Source organism: Gopherus flavomarginatus, chromosome 3 (assembly GCF_025201925.1).
Source record: "Gopherus flavomarginatus isolate rGopFla2 chromosome 3, rGopFla2.mat.asm, whole genome shotgun sequence".
NCBI classification, from domain to species: domain Eukaryota; kingdom Metazoa; phylum Chordata; order Testudines; family Testudinidae; genus Gopherus; species Gopherus flavomarginatus.
In genome coordinates, this window is record NC_066619.1 from 260,167,717 (window position 1) to 260,181,377 (window position 13,661).

The window sequence follows — 13,661 nt, forward strand, 5'->3', positions numbered from 1 at the left end:
TACTCAGACTGGCTTCCAGGGGGAGTCTGCATAGAACGTATGTTGTCTCCTTACTAGTATGTTAGACTTTGCCCTTTGAACAAGAGCAGCATTCTAGAATGGCCTGAGAAAAGAGACTTGCCAGAGGGAAGCTGTTCTTAGAAGTTTGGCCTAGTGGTTTGGATACACATCCACAGATAAGGAATTCATAAATTCTAATTCTGGTTCCTGCAGATTCCAGCTGCGGCCTTGGGAACTTAAGGCCAAATTTTCAAAACTTGCCTTTAATTATGAGTGCTCCAATTTTGAGCTTCCAACCTGAGGCAACCAGAGATACTGAGAAACCACAGTTCACATTGTCTTTAGTTGGAATAGTTGGTGCTTAGCACCCTTGGCATGTAAGTGCCTTAACTTGGGTAACCAAAATGGAGACAATTAAAATTAAAGTCCACTTTTGAAAATGTGATCCTTAATGACCCATAAAAGCTAGGACTTTGTTTCATAATATTGTGTGCACTGGATTTTGCTTTGTAAGTCTGTCCCAGTTTAGTGAAAAGCTGAATCCCACCACTTGCTTTCATTGTCCATTCAGAGCTAATATATAATCACCATAAAAACCAAGGTTTGTGTTAGCAGTGCTGATACAACCGTGGTATAAGTCTTCAGAATCTGATGCTCTATTAACATGTGCTGTTAAAACATCTGTCAGATACAATTTGATCTAGCTTAGACCCATCTTCGTAGGGATCACCTAGATTTCCAGTGCTTGGGAGACTGGAAATGTCATTGAGAAAATCTTGCAGGAAGTTCCAGGGAAAAGAATGAGAGATCATCAGACAGGAAACTAAAATAATACCTCCTGGATTTTTGCTGGAGCCCAGGAAAGGGATGGCAATCCTTAAACATGAGATAATGGACAGTCTGAACTGTTTGTAAGTGCAGGTGTGGAGATCTTCTACAGGAATATCAGAAAATAGCCTAGGTTAGCAAGGGACAGCTACCACCTAAAATCATTCTGTTCTATGGAAAAAAGTAATTTGACAAAGTAGAAGGGAAATTATGGCATGAGTAGGAAATTATAAACAAAGTGGAAAATGGTAGCAACCAAGACTGTGGTAATTGCATGGTTGCTGTAGAATATGAAAGCAGGAGAAAACAGATGGCCAATGTTAGTTCTTCAGTTCCCTCAGGCTGAAAAACAACATTATTAGCAATGGGTTTCAACAAACTAAGAAGAGCCAGCAGCTGTGCTGATCATAGAAGTGCTTTCCTAAGGTGCTTATATTTATCTTAGCTAATGGAGCTCTAGCTGATATTCTATTATTCGTGGAAATATCTGACCCTTTTCTTAATCTTACTGAGCTTTTTGTCTCAATTATGTCTTGTGGCAATGAGTTTCACCGGTTAATTAAAAATGTGCAAAAATATTTACATCCTTGTATATAAAATGTGTTTTCTTTCGATTTCATTTGGTATCACTGTGTCCTTGAATTATAAGAATAAACAGGAGTGTGCTATTGACCTTCTCTGCACCATTTCTTATTTTATTTACCCCAACATGTTGCCTTGTACAAATCTCTTGTGCAAGTTAAATAGTCCTAGTCTGTTTAATGTCTTCTCATGGCAAGTTTTTCCATGGCTTTATTTGCTTCGCTCTTCTCTGGACCTTCTCTATTTCTTTCATGTCCTTTTGGGGATTTTATTTATATTTGTATCATACTATTATATATTTATATTATTTATTATATATAATATATAATATGATATTATATGTGATATATTATATATATATTTATATCAATATTTATATCATACCATTTGATTTATATTATGGCATTACAATTTTTTCAGTATGATTCTTTATCTCTTTTTTTAATACGAGCTGGCTCAATATGTAATGGCAGCCAAATAAGCAGATATTTTCATTTAGCTGCACACAGTGACACCAGGTCTCTCTCTAGAATGAATCATTGAGAAACCATTAATGTGTATGCGTAGTTCAAACTGATCCTTCCAATGTATTTTATCTTGAATTGTCTACTCTCAATTTCTTCTATATGATGGGGTGGACCTGGTCTTTCTGACTCCCTACAGGAGACTCCATGGTCCTATTACACCTAGAAAAGGAGCAACAAAGGTGGGCCTCTCAGGCCTGCCTAGAGAGGCCAATCAGAGCCTAGTTCAGATAAAAGTTGCTGCAGGGCCTTAGCAGTTCAGTTCCTGGCTGGGACCAGAGGGGCAAGGAAGGGTGTTCCTGTCTGGCCAAAGGAGCCTCAGGGATAGCCAGAGTTTTGTTCTGGCTGCATTTACTTAAACTGACTGAGAGAGGACCTGAAGACTTCAGCACGGAGGTGAGGCGTGAAGATAAAAGGGACAGCTGAGAAAAGGGCCAGGGAAATAGCAGCAATGAATCAAAGTGAGCAGTACATGGCTGCTGTGTATAGGCTCCCTGGGTTGGAATCCGGAGTAGTGGGCAGTTCCAGGTTCCCTCACTGGTGAAGTGTTGTAAGCCCCAAGAAGGGGATAAAGGGTCATTTGGAAGCCCAAGCAAAAGGCTGAATTTAAAGGGCCCAGAACTGGGGCTGAAGACCCTGCTGAGGGCAGATAGAGGTTTTTTTGCTGTTTGCTACTCAGAAGGAGTTTGTTTTGATTGTGTGACCCAGCCAAAAGGCTGAGCCACAGAAGACCTGCTAAGCAAGGTTGACAGCCGACAGGGGCACCAGGAGCAGAAAAAGGACTGCAGTACCACACACACCAGCAGGAGGCACTCAAGAAGTGAGTAGCCCCCATTACAATCTGCCATTGTATTGCCCAATCACCAAGCTTTACTGGGTCCTTCTGGAGTTCCTCACAGTCCTCTCTAGATTAAATCATCTGGAAATTTTATCAGATCAATTCATTAATAAATATTATCATAGAATCATAGGACTGGAAGGGGTCAAGAGGTCATCTAGTCCAGTCCCCTGCACTCATGGCAGGACTAAGTATTATCTAGACCATCCCTGACAGGTGTTTGTCTAACTTTCTCTTAAAAAACTCCAATGATGGAGATTCCACAACCTTCCTAGGCAATTTATTCCAGTGCTTAACCACCCTGACATTTAGGAAGTTATGCACCTCTGATCCCAAAACAGGTCTTTGGAGCCCTTCATAATTAGCTTTCTTCCATGTTGAAGATTGGCCACTTATTCCTACTTTTATTTCTCCCAGTTAATCTAGTCCACACCAGAATGTAACCTCTCATTTTATGACTAGTTAGTATCCTTCATAGCCTGCTGGAAAAGACTTTAAACTTGTTAAAGTCCAAGAACATTATATCTATCTATTCTCCTTGATTCCTGCCATAATCTTCTTTCAGCTAAAAACCCTAGTCTCAGTTTTGCCAGAAGCTGGGAATGGGCGACAGGGGATGGATCACCTGTTCCATTCATTCACTCCAGGGCACCTGGCATTGGCCACTGTCAAAAGACAGGATACTGGGCTGGATAGACCTTTGATCTGACTCACTATGGCTGTTCTTGTGTTCTTAAAGGGGAAAAGACAACATTCCATCTGGATAAAGCTTTCCCACTCCTCAGTGGTTCAGCATGCTGCCTTTGCGATCCTTCCAGCCCAAGAAACAAGAGACAAGGGCAGAGATTCAAAACCAGGCTTTACATAGACCACCATGCCAACCTTTACCATTCTAACACCATCTGATTGATTTCCTGAAGAAAAGTTTTTTGGGTCATCAACAATAAACTGCACGCAAACAAGAAAAAAAGGCAATTAAGATGCACCATTTTTTTTGGGTTTTTTTAACTTCGTTTATTTGAATGGATGCTTTCCAGCACCCTAGAGTTCGGATTGTAAATCCAATTGTTCTGCTCCTGTCAGTAGCTGACTTCTTGGTGTAAAAGGTGGCTCCTACCCCACTCTCCAATGTGAGCAAAAGAAAGGAAAGAGCAGTGGAGACATTAAGGACGTGAAGCTAAGCCCCTCAAGGTCAATTTGAGCTATTCCACTGACTTAGTGGGCCTTGAATCCTACCTTGGTTGAGCTTGATCAGTATAATGTGAGCAACATGGTATGCTCTCTACGGAATGAATATCTTTACAGTGGGGATTCCAGTTGCTCTAGATTTCATAGCAGAAGTTAATTTCTTATTTGGAATCTTGGTAGGGTATTTTCTATTTTGATTGTATTTATATTCTTAAGGCAACACCAGTCTGACACACTCTAATATCCAGAGAACAAAGGGAGGCAGAAATGGTTTTACAGGCAATGGTAAGCAAGAAAAGCTTACACACATACCTCTTTTCTTCTGTCCTATGCCTGATTATGACAATCGAGCTGCTTGGATCAATCTGCTCTTTACAAGGAGCAGGGGTGGCTCCAGGCCCCAGCATGCCAAGCACGTGCTTGGAGCGGCATGCCACGGGGGTGCTCTGCCGGTCGCCGGGAGGGCGGCAGGCAGGCAGGCAGCCTTCGGTGGCATGCCTGCAGAGGGTCCGCTGGTCCTGAGGCTTCGGTGGAGCCACGGGACCAGCAGAGGTCCACCGGAGCCGCGGGACTGGCGACCGGCAGAGTGCACCCCGCGACATGCCGCCGTGCTTGGGGCGGCGAAATGTCTAGAGCAGCCCCTGACAAGGAGATGCTGACTAGTAACCAATTCACACTAAGCAAAGAGGGTAGATGGAATGAACTTCCCCTCTTATGGAAACTGGTGAATACGGTAGCACTGCTAATCACTACATAGCGAATGGTTTGGAAGCAGCACAAGGAATAGGCACAGTTCAATGTCTGACTTAGTATGCTTTTTGCAGCTGTAATGGGATTTCTATTGTGAGCTTGAAGCAGGACCTCAGGGGTCCTGGATCCTGATTTAATGGCTTCCATTCATTTGTATGGATATTCATAATAGACAAAAAACCTTGAAGTTAATGCACTGAATTTCACATACTGCCATTTGAACATGCATGCCAAGATGCAAAATATTTTCTATCATAACAAATAGATTTTTTAACTTAAATTAACATCTGAATTTATGCTGCTTAGTCAAATGGCTTGTCCCATTTATGACCATTTTCATGCTATGCTTTACTCATACACTTAAATATATTTGACCAGATCATTTATTTTTCAAGAGCTGATTCACTTTGGTCTGTTGGAGATAAATGTTCCAGGTACTGAATACCCAGTAACAATAACTGCAGGTTTTTCCAGTGGTTTTGGCTAGCTCATGCCTTGTCCTTGCTTTAAATGCATTTCTTTCCAGACAAAGTGGTGGTGTGTATATATCACAGTTCCGTAGGTTTTGACTGATTAGATTGCTCTCCAGAATAAGACATAACCCAGGGTAACCTGCCCCCAGGCTGTAGCCACACACTGCCTTGCCTCAGAATAGAAAAAATAAAATAAATGGAGCAGGTGTTATAGTAGTTCCCTCAGGTGGGGGAAAAACCTTGTCTACAGTATATGTGGATCTGTGGTTGTCATGTGTAAACCACTCACTGAATTTGTCTCAGGTAGGTTAGCATAGATCTAATTTTATCATTTGACTGCTTCAGAACATTACAGATATACCCACCAAGTAGAACACATCTGTTGTCAGGCAATATACAGCATGAACATTGGATTTGCCAGACTAAATCCAATTTCTTTTAATATAATATTTTATGTTTACATAATAATAAATATTTAATGCTTATAAACCATTTCTGATATTTATCTCATTCTTAAAATTCACAAAAACTGAAATTTAAAAAGGAGTGAGTTTCTGGTAACTAAACTCTTGGGTACCTTTTTGCATTGTCATGAAAAACTATCATTGATTATGAAGCAGAATTCCCATTTTATTAATTTTATAGAACTCTGATCCAATCTTACTCCCACTGAAGCCATGTTGAGTTTTTCCATTTATCTCAATAGGAGCAGGATCAAGTGCTTAAGCTGTGTTTCCTGAAATGAGAAATTCAGTTAAGATCTTTTAAATTATATCACTAATGCTACTAAACTCTGCTTCATTATTAAATAAAAAGCTGTAGCCTGCAAGACCTAAGCAGAAGTATCTTTACTCACTTGAGATGTGCAGGATCAGGCTCTAAATATGAAAATATAGCAGACTGTGAGAATATTTGGGTAAATATTATAACAGCATATACTGTCTAAATAATTTTAATTGATCGGTTACCTATTCCATGTTTCTTTTGAATTTGTTTAATTTTGGCTGTCTTTAAAGCAAAGACTTGAGAATTAATATATGTATATATTTTGATTAACAAAATATAAGGACAAATAATAAATTAGAAAAAGTAAAATAAAAATGGTTGTGTGACAGCAGAGACAAAGTTTAAGTAAATTACCTGAAGGGACAGATCCTCAGTCTGTGTACATTGTTGTATCGTCACTGAAATCACCAGAGCTATGACAATTTACAACAGTTGAGGATCTTCCCCAGGAGGCTTAAGTTTATCTAGAAGTCACAAAGTGGTAAATTTATTCTGATTGTGTACCATTCTGGGGAGGCAATTTTGATACTAATAGGTATATCCAGTGGCGTGCTGTGACAATTTTAGTAAGGCACACACCAGCTCACTTATATCTTAGGTGGTCCAAAATGGCATCCTCTGTGCAGCATGAACTCACATGTACACTGCATGTGAGCAGGGCCGGCTTTAGGCCAATTCCACCAATTCCCCCAAATCGGGCCCCGCTCCTAAGAGGGCCCCGCACCCAGTGAGACTCTCTTCCCTGGCTAGAGGCGCCTTTTTAATTTTTACTCACCTGGTGGTGCTTCGGGTCTTCGGCAGCACTTGAGTGGCAGGTCCTTTGGTGCCACCGAAGATCTGGAGCAAGTGAAGGACCTGCCGCCAAAGACTCGGAGCACCGCCTGGTGAGTACAAGCTCCATGTGTTTTTTTACTTTTTTTTTTTAATAGTCATCCCTGCCAGGGCCCCGTCGAAACTATTCGAATTGGGCCTCGCACTTCCTAAAGCCAGCCCTGCATGTGAGGTCACACTGTGCGGAGGTTTGTTCTACAAAATCGTATCCTCATGGCCTCAACAGAATCATCCTACAAATCAGATTTGATCCACAGGTGGAAGCTGGACAATGCACAGAAGGTCAGCATGCTAAGCCTCCAAACCATGGCCATGCTGTTTCCATGTGCCTCAAAGCTGAGGTAGCAGTTTAGGGGAGCCCTGCAAATGCCAGTGCCTTGGTGCAGAGCCACTGGGACGCTGCCCCCCAGCACTGTCACAGTCCCTTTCATCCCAGGCTTCCACAGACACAACTGTGCCCCCCTTAATAACATCCAAATCCCCACTCACCTACTGCTCCATGGAGGAGTTATGGGGAGTGGTGGCAAGGGGTGGTTAGGAGGACTGTGTGGCAATGTCGGGGGGGGATGGGAGATTAGTGGATAGTGAGAGGGGTGGAGGGGTCATCCATGTCCCCTGTTAATGCCCCGTCCATATCCTCCTTGCTCAGGTCTGTCAAACTAAGACTTCCCAAGACAAACAGGCACCTCCAGCTGCAAATCACCCCCTCTCCCTGCCCCCTGTTATAATGAATAATTCATGTAATCTCTAAAAACTACCTGTTTCAGTGCTAGCCATGTGAAAATAAAGCCATGTCAAATGGAAGCTAACTGAATCTGCTCAGCATGCCCATTTTCTCAGATCAGTAAAAGGACATCAATAGAATTGTTTGCCTTTGTGTAATGTGTGGTTTCCTTTGGAAGTTTTACTGACCCAGATCTCCTGCACAGAAGAGAAACACTTTGGAATTTACACACATCCATTCAGTACTGTATATAATGTACTTCCATTTCTTATTTTACAGAGATATCAAACCTGACAACATACTGCTGGATGAGCACGGTGAGTTCCTAAGATTATTTTATCCCCAACATTTCAATTTCATGGGCTGCACCAGTGGCTCTGTGATTAGTGTTGTGTGAGTTCATCAGAGAGACTGGGTTCATATGTCAAGTCTGGTCTTTCTCTGCAGCAACTTGTCTGTCAGATTGTCAGCTGTCTTGATAGGCTCCAAGTAGAGTGGTCTTCAGCTATTTGGGTAGACTTCACCCAAACAATTAATAATCACATATTCCATCATGTATTCTTTCCAATATGCCATTCTACGAAGATTGTAGTGTTACCTATTGTCATATTTAATCAGATCTTCAGTTCTGAAGCATTTTTCTCTCGCATAAAAGACACAGGCTGAATGTTTGAGCTTTGATAAGTAACTGGGCCAACTATGTGTTATACACTCACATCCAGATTGGATTTGTGCTTTAGCAATTTCTGGTATGAGAGTGGCAGGCCATTCAAAATGGCACTCTCATCTGCCTCTGTTTCCAGTATTGTCAAATCTTTTGATTGCAAATCTGATGACACTTAATGTTATGGGTTGTTGTCTTTTTAAAGCCTCAGTTCCTGGAATTCTGTAATTATGTGGAAATCTCTATTTTTATTTAAAAATACAAGGACGTTTTTAGCCCTCATGTCTGGGCACAGAAGCTGACTCTGAGCATGCTGGGGATGGTGTGGGGGCTCTGGCCACTGTCACCAGAAGCTGAGCCTGCGGGGGAGCAGCCTGCTGCTGCTGCTGCAGCCAGGTGCTCTCCCAGGCAGCTGCTGTACTGCACTGGGCAGCATCCGGGAGTGGCTCCAGAGCCTGGCTGTCAGGCAAGCATCCAAACAGCCGGGAGGAGCCAGGCTAGCACAGCAGGACAGAGCCTCCCGCCTAGGTAACATGGGATGGGGAGAAGGGGATGGGGAGAGTGTGGGGGCCCCAGGCTAGAGATGAGGCAGGGAGAGGAGGAGTGACGTGGAAGGTGACAATGGGAGAGTTCACATGGGGGTGTCACATGTTCCCCCCCCTTAGCTGGTGTCTCCCTTTGTGTCCTTCCCCCTAGTCAGCTCTGGCAGGGCTCCTAGGCGAATGCGGGATGGTACCGGCAGCGGTGGTGAAGGAAGCCGGGCGGACATGTGTAAGTCATGGCCGTGCTGGAAGAGCGTGCCCAGTAGCACCACCCAAATGTCAGGTGGACTGCGTCTGCATGGGAGGAGACCCACTCACTGTTCTGCCCTGGGGCCTGGAATTGCTGTCGGCGGGCTTGATGGTCCATATGCCACTTTTGAGGCATAAACTTAAGCTTCTTAAAGATATACATTGTGCCATGGACATTTATTTATATTTTTATATTTAACATGTTGATTACAGAAACTGACAACGTTTTTGCAAAGGAATTTAACTTTTAAAATTTCTACTTAGATTTGTTTCTATTTAGAATTTCTTTATTGATGCACCTGAAAGGGCCAGTTCTTCTTCGAGTGATTGCTCATATCCATTCCAGTTAGGTGTGTGCGCTGCGCGTGCACATTCGTCAGAAAACTTTTACCCTAGCAACTCAGTGGGCCGGCAGGTCGCCCCCTAGAGTGGCGCCGTCATGGTGCTCGATATATACCCCTGCCGGCCCACCCGCTCCTCAGTTCCTTCTTACCGCCCATGTCGGTCGTTGGAACAGTGGAGCGCGGCTTAGCTGACCTCCACTTCCCTAGCTACTCGTAGTTCTCATATATAGTTATGCAGTTATAATCCTTTTATATATATGTTTGTATAGTTATACGTTTTTTTTTTGCTAACATAGTTAGTTTAGTAATAGTTAGCGGGGTTCAGGAAGTAGCCCCTTCCCTGCACCCAGTGCCGGAGCCCATGCACGGCTCACCGGGTTTTAAAATGGGCTCGGCCTGCCAGAAGCTGATGCCGAAGGGAGATCTACACGATTCCTGTTTGAAGTGCCTCAGGGAATCACACTTAACAGCTAAGTGCCCCATTTCAAGGCTTTTAAGCCGAGAACAAAAAGGAGCGGGACTTTCACTTTACCCCTCCACCTTTGGCACCGAGCAATGATCAAGCGGCTGGCAGAAGCGCCTCCTCGGCACCAGACCCCGCCGGTACTGCCAAGGCCTTTCGGCACCGGCCGTCGCCAGCACCAAAGTCGACTCGGCACCGCTCCCTTCCTCCGAGGTCGAGAAAGCCTACAATTCCTGCTGGTGCCTGACGGCTCCCCGGCACGCGCCGTGGTTGAGCCCCCTGCTCCTGCTGCTTCTGTGCCACCTGCATCGCAGCCAGAGAGCTCGTCCAAGTCGGATTGCCCGGCACCGACACCTGCAGAGGCACCGATGACATCGGCACTGTCGATTCCAGTCCCCCAGGGCCATTGAATCCAGTGCCTGACAGCTCCCTGGCACGCGCCGTGGTAGAGCTTACTGCTCCCGCTGCTTCTGTGCCAACTGCACCGCAGCCAGAGAGCTCGTCTAAGTCGGATCGCCTGGCACCGACGCCTGCTGAGGCACCGACGACGTCGGCACCGTCGATCCCGGTCCCACAAGGGCCGTCGAATCCGGTGCCTGACGGCTCCCCGGCATGTGCCGTGGTTGAGCTTACTGCTCCTGCTGCTTCCGTGCCAACTGCACTGCAGCCAGAGAGCTCGTCTAAGTCGGATCGCCCGGCACCGACACCTGCTGAGGCACCGACGACGTCGGCACCGTTGGTCCCGGTCCCACAAGGGCCGTCGAATCTGGTGCCTGACGGCTCCCCGGCACGCGCCGTGGTTGAGCTTACTGCTCCTGCTGCTTCCGTGCCGACTGCACCGCAGCCAGAGAGCTCGTTGAAGTCGGATCGCCCAGCACCGACACCTACCGAAGCTCTGACGACCTCGGTACCGTCGATCCCGGTCCCACGAGGGCCGTCGAATCCGGTGCCTGACAGCTCCCCAGTATGCGCTGTGGTTGAGCCTGCTGTTCCCTCCACGCCGGAGACATTACCAACGGCGAGGGATCTCATTGCCATGACAGAGTCGATGCTGCCTGACCCCGGCACCACCGGTGCGGGTAATACAGTCTCTTCATATGACCATCCTCTGTCAGCACAGCAGAGCGGCACCGTTCATGATCACGGTCCCGCAGACGCTCCAGGTCCTATCGGCACACCCGACACCACTTTCAGTCCCGGTGCTGTTTTCCTCATCGGTACTGGTCGCACTCACCGCACCGGTCGGTATCCCGTTCGCCAACCCGCTACTATCGGCACCGTTCCGACTCCCGTCACCGCGACAGGTACCGTGACTCCCGTAGCCTCTCCCCGAGCCTCGAGATCTCAGTCGACCTCCCGGCACCGTTCTGGTTGCAGGTCTGGATCTCGTTCCAGGTACCGGTACGCCTCCCGGTGCTGAGTTGGGCAAGGTCCAATAGAGTCAGAGACTCTGCCCATGCCTTTTTTTAGTACCTCCATGGCCATCCAGACACGCATCCGTGTCATCCCACATGCGCAGATCTTATGCTCAGGACCACGATTCTGATACACCCCCCGACAACCTGAGGTGGAGGAGGTCCCAGAGGTAGAGGACGCGGTATGGGGCCCTCTAACGGGTACGATTACTCGTCTGTCCGCTCTCCTCTCTGCTCACTAGTCTTTCAGTCTGTTAAGGAGAGCTATTGGCATGGCCAGCGGGCGCCAGCCCCGAAACCGAAGGAGGCTTGGCGAATGAACCTACTTGGCTGCCAGGTGTACTCTGCAGAGGCCCTGCAGCTCTGGGTAGCAAAGCAACAAGCCTTGCTTAGCTGCTATAATTATAGCACCTGGGTGAAGGTAGTTTAGTTTATGGAGTTTCTCCCTCAAAACTCCCGCCAAGAGTTCGCTGCCATCTTGGAGGACGGGGGAAAAGGGTACCCAGAGCGTCCCTCCAGGCCTCGTTGGACGCAGCAGACTCTGGCCTTTGGTGTCGCCCTGAGGTGCATCTCATGGCTTCAGGTTTCAAACCTCCGGCCGGAGCTGCAGTATGCCATTCAGGATTTACCCTTTGTTGGTAAAGGCCTCTTCGCGGCAAAGACAGCCCCAGGCTGCGAAGCCTGATGGACAATAGGGTCCTAATGCGCTCTCTCAGCATGCATATGCCAGCTACCAAACGCAGGCCTTTCTGTCCCCAGCCGCCATACTCTGTACCTAGCCAGAGACAGGACTTTGGCAAACGGCGAGGCCAAGGTGGTCGCAGACGAACGTCAGGACCCCTAAAGAGCCAAGGTCAAGGTCCCTCGCAATTACCACTGGGACCAAAGACGAACCTTCCAAGGTGCGCCTGAGGGCGGTGTACCAGTCACAGGCCGGGATCCCAGTCCTGCTTTCTCCTGGCGTGGCCCCAGTTAATTTCAGATCGCTGGGTCCTGCGCATGGTGGAGCATAGGTACCACCTCTAATTTGTTCCAGCCCTGTCCCCCTTCAGGGACCCCTCTCACGAGCAATTCCTCGTACAAGAGGTGCAGACGCCGACTGACGAAAGGGGCAAGGGGGTCTACTCCCGTTATGCCCTGGTCCCCCACTCGAACAGAGGTCTCAGACCTTCCTAGTCCTGCGCGAACTCAACCAGTTTAGGATAAGGTTGAAGTTCCGCATGGTATCCCTGGGAACCATTATTCCATCCTCGCCTCCTGGGGGCTACTATGCCGCCCTCGATATGGAGGACGCGTACTTTCGCAACGCCATCTTCCCTCCGCACAGGAGATACCTCCGCTTTCTAGCCAACCGTCAGTACTTCTGGTTTACGGCCATAGTCGCCGCCTACCTTCGCTGATGTCGGATATGCGTTTTTCCGTATCTGGACAATTCGCTTATCCGAGGAGACTCTGAGACACAAACCACTCAGCACGTGGGCATCGTCACGGTCTTATTCACAGGTCTAGGCCTGATGATTACTATAGAGCAATCCACTCTGGTTCCCACGCAGAGGTTGGACTTCCTAGGGGCTATCCGGGTCTCTGACCTAGCCGGAGCCTGGTTATCACAACTGCAGTTTTAGGCGATGGCAACAATCATCCGAGGTCCGCAGACTTTCCCAACGACCTCGGCTCGCACTTATCTCAGTCTCCTTGGTCCATGGCTGCCCGCAAGTTTGTAACCAAACACGCCAAGCTCCGCCTCCATCCTCTCCAAGTCCGGCTCACCTCGGCGTACCACCCGGACAGGGAGCCAATGGTCATGGTAGTCACCGTTCCCTCGAGCACCTTAGGCTCCCTAGAGTGGTGGCTAACTCCCTCCCTGGTGTTGGCAGGGATGCGGTTCCATCCGCCCCAGCCCTCACTGCCCCTGACGACGGACGCGTCATCTCTCTGCTCGAGTGCTCATGGTCACCTCCGAGCTTAAGGCCTTTGGTCTTCTCGGTAGCTGGCATTCCACATCAATGCCCCAAAAATGAGAGTAGTCCGCCTGGCGTGTCGGGGTTCCAGCGGCAGCTGCGAGGCCGTGGTATCTCGGTGTTTACAGCCAACACAACGGCCATGTGCTTCATAAATAACCAGGGAGGGACATGGTCCTCCCCCCTTTTGTCAGGAGGCCATCCATTTCTGGGACTTTTGCATGGCCCACTCGATGGAGCTGGTGACGTCCTTTCTCCCAGGCGTTCGGAACGCCTTGGCGCTTTGACTCAGCAGGTCTTTCCTGTCTTACGAGTGGTCACTCTGCCCCATGTGAGACGTTCTGCTTTCCAGAAGCGGAGATTTTTCCTCACATAGACCTGTTCGCTCACCGCGAGAGCAGAAAATGCCAGATGTTCTGCTCCTTCCAAGGTCTCTCCTCGGGATTGATCTTGGATGCATTCCTGATGCCGTGGAAAGGCCAACTCCTTTATGCCTTCC

General features: G+C 47.5%; 1 protein-coding gene across 2 annotated transcripts in view; it reads left to right on the forward strand.

The window, feature by feature from the left end:
- STK32B (serine/threonine kinase 32B) overlaps positions 1-13,661 on the forward strand; it is a 275,254-nt gene that overhangs the window by 183,543 nt on the left and 78,050 nt on the right. For both annotated transcript variants that reach the window (XM_050947849.1, XM_050947850.1), the window contains one exon: positions 7,804-7,841. In XM_050947849.1, the coding sequence (XP_050803806.1) occupies positions 7,804-7,841 (38 nt within the window). The remainder of the gene's footprint in view (positions 1-7,803; positions 7,842-13,661) is intronic.